The 4,316-nt window shown below is 42.0% G+C and overlaps 1 protein-coding gene across 1 annotated transcript; it reads right to left on the reverse strand.

The window, feature by feature from the left end:
* Positions 1-1,225: 1,225 nt before the first annotated feature.
* LOC121420583 lies at positions 1,226-3,742 on the reverse strand. Its single transcript, XM_041615247.1, has one exon. The coding sequence runs from the start codon at positions 3,740-3,742 to the stop codon at positions 1,226-1,228; it is 2,517 nt and encodes an 838-aa protein (XP_041471181.1).
* Between the last annotated feature and the right edge of the window lie 574 nt (positions 3,743-4,316).

Below are 4,316 nucleotides of genomic sequence, written 5' to 3' on the forward strand. Positions count from 1 at the left end.
GTGAAGTTGGGTTATGTCACCTATAGTATGTTCATAATTATCATAATTTTACATCTTTCATATATAGCTCTAAAGTAGCGCAAACTATTTAATGCTGAAATTTGTAAATTTGTAAGCAGTTAAATTATTGTAGGCCCTATAATGTCGTTTTCCTTTTTGTCCTTTTTTATTAATTATGAAAACAAATTGTTTCAGTAAAGATATGTTGAAGTTGTGCGTAAAACAAAAGGTACCCGACTTTTATATAGACTGTCTCATAACTCGGAGTGAACTTAAATATATTCAGTTTCAAGCTATTGTAAATGTTAAAAATCAAGTTTTGTGGTACAATAGTAATATCACACATGATAAAAAACCCTTATTTTTTAAAAATGGTTTGAAAAAGGCATTATAGCGATTAATAACATTGTAGAAAATGGACAATTTCGGCCAAGAGAACATATTTGTAGAGTGCTTGGCTTAAATTCTTTGTTAATTGACTTTATGTATTCGAAACCGAAAAATGCGATACCAAAAATTTGGATCGAAAGAATTATAGACATAAGTTATGCAGATAACGATAAAACAGATTCACAATACGGAAGCGAAGTTTTCGAAATTAGAACGCTTGATTTTATTAGACTTCGATCAATGAAGTCTCGCAATTTCTACAGTTTAATGTGTGAATTTAAGAAAAGAGAACCGGCTGCTTTAACATTCTGGGAAGGTAAATTGAACCTTGCAATTGATTTTGACTGGAAAGACACATTGAAATTTAAGTTTAAGACATTGAAAAAAAAATAAAGCAACTCAACTTCAAAACTATTCACAGGATTTTACCGTTTAGATACAACTTGTGGAGGTGGAAAATTGTAACAGACAACTTATGTATTTTCTGTAAAACAACAGAATCTTTTGTTCATGTTGTTTTAGAATGCCCAAGCGTAAAGCTTTTCTGGAAACGTATTGTGGATTTGATTAATTTAATGTTTAAAGAAAAAATATATTAAACGAACCCATGAATATTATGATTCATCCAGTAATCTTGAAATAACAGTCAAAAATTGAATCATCTACTGGAATTTGTTGAAAATTGAAAGTATTAACTTACAATTCTCTGTCGTCGCGACGTTTCACCAACCGCTGTTGGCTTCATCAGGCGAATGAACGCCAATCACGTCTTTCCAAGTGACTTCGCGCCAGAGTCAGCCGACCGTAGCGTCACTTGGTTCCCCAGGGGCGGAAGTTAATCCCGTGAGAGACGGCTTTGAACTTCCCGTAGGATTCGGTCCCAGGCGTGTGACAGCTGGAACCGCAAACCACCTCTCCGATTCAATGTTGGCTTCTCCACTCTTTCCCAAATAGCTTCTTTTACTCCTCTCTCGAACCACCTGCTTTCTTTGTCCAGGATCACCACGTCCTTGTTGTTGAAAGTGTGTCCCGTCGCGTTCAAGTGGGTGAAAACCGCCGATTCAGGAATGGCTGCGAGACCAGTAGATTTACGGTGTTGGTACATCCGTGCTCTCAGTGATTGTTGAGTTTCACCGATGTAGGAATCCTGACATTCCCTTTGTTCACATCTAATACCATACACCACGTTTCGCTTCTTATCCTTGACCGGTTGGTCTTTCACGTGCACAAGCAGCTGTCTCAGTGTTCTATGCGGCTTATGTGAGGTGGAGATTCCGAACCTACCAAACGTGCGACTGATCCTTTCTGATAGACCCGCAACGTAGGGAATAGTAACAAGGTTCCTATTCCGGCGAGGTTGGGCTGTCGTAGCGTCAGACTGGTTATCCGGAGTATTCGACTGTTCTTCCGAAGGTCTTACAGGTCGAGGTTGCTTCGGACGTGTGGCTTTCTGGAACGCCCAGCTGGGATATCCGCACTTTCCAAGAGAGTTCGTAATGATTTTCTTTTCAGCCGAGTTGTCCTCCGGTTTACTCACAACACTGTCCGCTCGATGGAACAGCGTCCTTATCACCGAGAGTTTATGCACCAGGGGGTGGTGAGAGTTGAAGTGTAAGTACTGGTTGGTATGAGTCGGTTTCCTATATACTCGGAAATCCAAACTGCCTCCTTCCACTATTTGTACTTCGCAGTCAAGGAACGCAAGTTTGTTGTCCTTACAGGCTTCCTGTGTGAACTTGATATTCACGTCTTGGTTGTTGATGTGTTTGAAGAAGTCGTGCAACTCTGACTTGTGGATGATAACGAAGGTGTCATCCACGTATCTCAACCAAGTTCTAGGTTTTCTGCCTGGGTAGCTCGAGATTGCCTTCTGTTCGAAGTCTTGCATGTACAGGTTAGCAACTATGGGCGAGACAGGAGAACCCATGGCACATCCATGTTTCTGTATATAATGTACTCCTTTAAACGAGAAATAAGTAGTATGTAAACAAGTAGAAACCGCCTCCACAATCTGATCAATGTTCAACTTAGTTCGGTCTTTCCAGCTGTCATTGTCAATCAAACATTGACGGACTACCGTGATTGCGTCGACAACCGGGATGGAAGTAAACAAGGCACTCACGTCAAATGATACAATTGTTTCATTCTCATCTAATTTGACCGTTTTAAGTTCTTCGACAAAGTTATCTGTGTTCTGGATGTGGTGTATAGTGTTACCCACCAACGGACTCAGAATTCGTGCAACAAATTTAGCCAAATTGTAGGTTACAGAGTCAATACTACTCACAATAGGTCTTACTGGAATCGGAGCTGGTTTATGGATCTTCGGGAGACCATAAAACGCTGGTACCGTCGGTTCCGTGGCCGGGGTGAGGTGTCTTTTCAGTTCTTCACTAATGTCACCGTTAGCATGAAAAGAATTGATGAGGGCACAAGTCTTCTTCCTATAGCCGTTCGTTGGATTGTAATTAATCTGGCGATAGGTGTTTTTGTCCTTCAACAATGTCAGGCATTTATCCTCGTAATCACTTTTGTCGAGCACTACTACACATCTTCCTTTGTCCGCTGGAACAATGGCGATGTCAGTATTTTTATTCAATTCCTCTATCGCTGAATTCTCCTCCGCTGTGATGTTCGCCGCGGGGAGCTTGGCGTGCTTGACAGCGGCGCTTACGGTGTGTCGGAGTTCCTCCGCCTGAGCAGTATCTAACCTGGCTTTGTGAATAGCCGACTCAGTGGCGGTGATAATCTCAGTTATCGGTAACCGTTGTGGTGTGACAGCAAAATTCAGTCCCTTCGATAACACCGACACTTCCTTGTCCGTAAGTTCTCTCGAGGATAAATTCCTCACCCAACCAGAAGATTCCTGATTATTCCTAGTATTTCTCCAATTATTGTCCAAATCTGCACGTGTTTGATTTTGCCGGTCGCGTAATGCAGAAAACTTCCCAAGATGGCGTTCCTTGGTTTTGTGGTGTTCCACTAACTGCGCACGCGTCGTGTGTTCATTGATTTCTTCAGCCAGTTTTTCCGGGAACGTTTGAGAAATCAATGTAGCTTGTTCCTGGAAAGTTCGGGAGAGTTTCTCGATTGTGAAGTTAGTTTGCCTTATCCGCTCGTTGAGCAATTTCCTTTGCGTGTTTTTTAGTATATTCGCTGCTTTATGTCCCTTGACGTTGCTCTTGAGTCTCACGCTATTTGGAGTGATGTCGTTATGTAGGCAACGAAGATTGAATCGGAGGTGGTTGCGGTAGTTCGCGATCTTTTTGGCCGTCTTCTCATATTCCCTGACAAGTTTTAGACGTGAATGTCCATACTCATGTCGAATAAATCCATGAATGTTATGATTCATCCAGTAATCTTGAAATAACAGTCAAAAATTGAATCATCTACTGGAATTTGTTGAAAATTGAAAGTATTAACTTACAATTCTCTGTCGTCGCGACGTTTCACCAACCGCTGTTGGCTTCATCAGGCGAATGAACGCCAATCACGTCTTTCCAAGTGACTTCGCGCCAGAGTCAGCCGACCGTAGCGTCACTTGGTTCCCCAGGGGCGGAAGTTAATCCCGTGAGAGACGGCTTTGAACTTCCCGTAGGATTCGGTCCCAGGCGTGTGACAGCTGGAACCGCAAACCACCTCTCCGATTCAATGTTGACTCACTGAAACAATTGTATCATTTGACGTGAGTGCCTTGTTTACTTCCATCCCGGTTGTCGACGCAATCACGGTAGTCCGTCAATGTTTGATTGACAATGACAGCTGGAAAGACCATACTAAGTTGAACATTGATCAGATTGTGGAGGCGGTTTTTACTTGTTTACATACTACTTATTTCTCGTTTAAAGGAGTACATTATATACAGAAACATGGATGTGCCATGGGTTCTCCTGTCTCGCCCATAGTTGCTAACCTGTATATGCAAG

This window comes from Lytechinus variegatus, chromosome 8 (assembly GCF_018143015.1).
Source record: "Lytechinus variegatus isolate NC3 chromosome 8, Lvar_3.0, whole genome shotgun sequence".
Lineage (NCBI taxonomy): Eukaryota > Metazoa > Echinodermata > Echinoidea > Temnopleuroida > Toxopneustidae > Lytechinus > Lytechinus variegatus.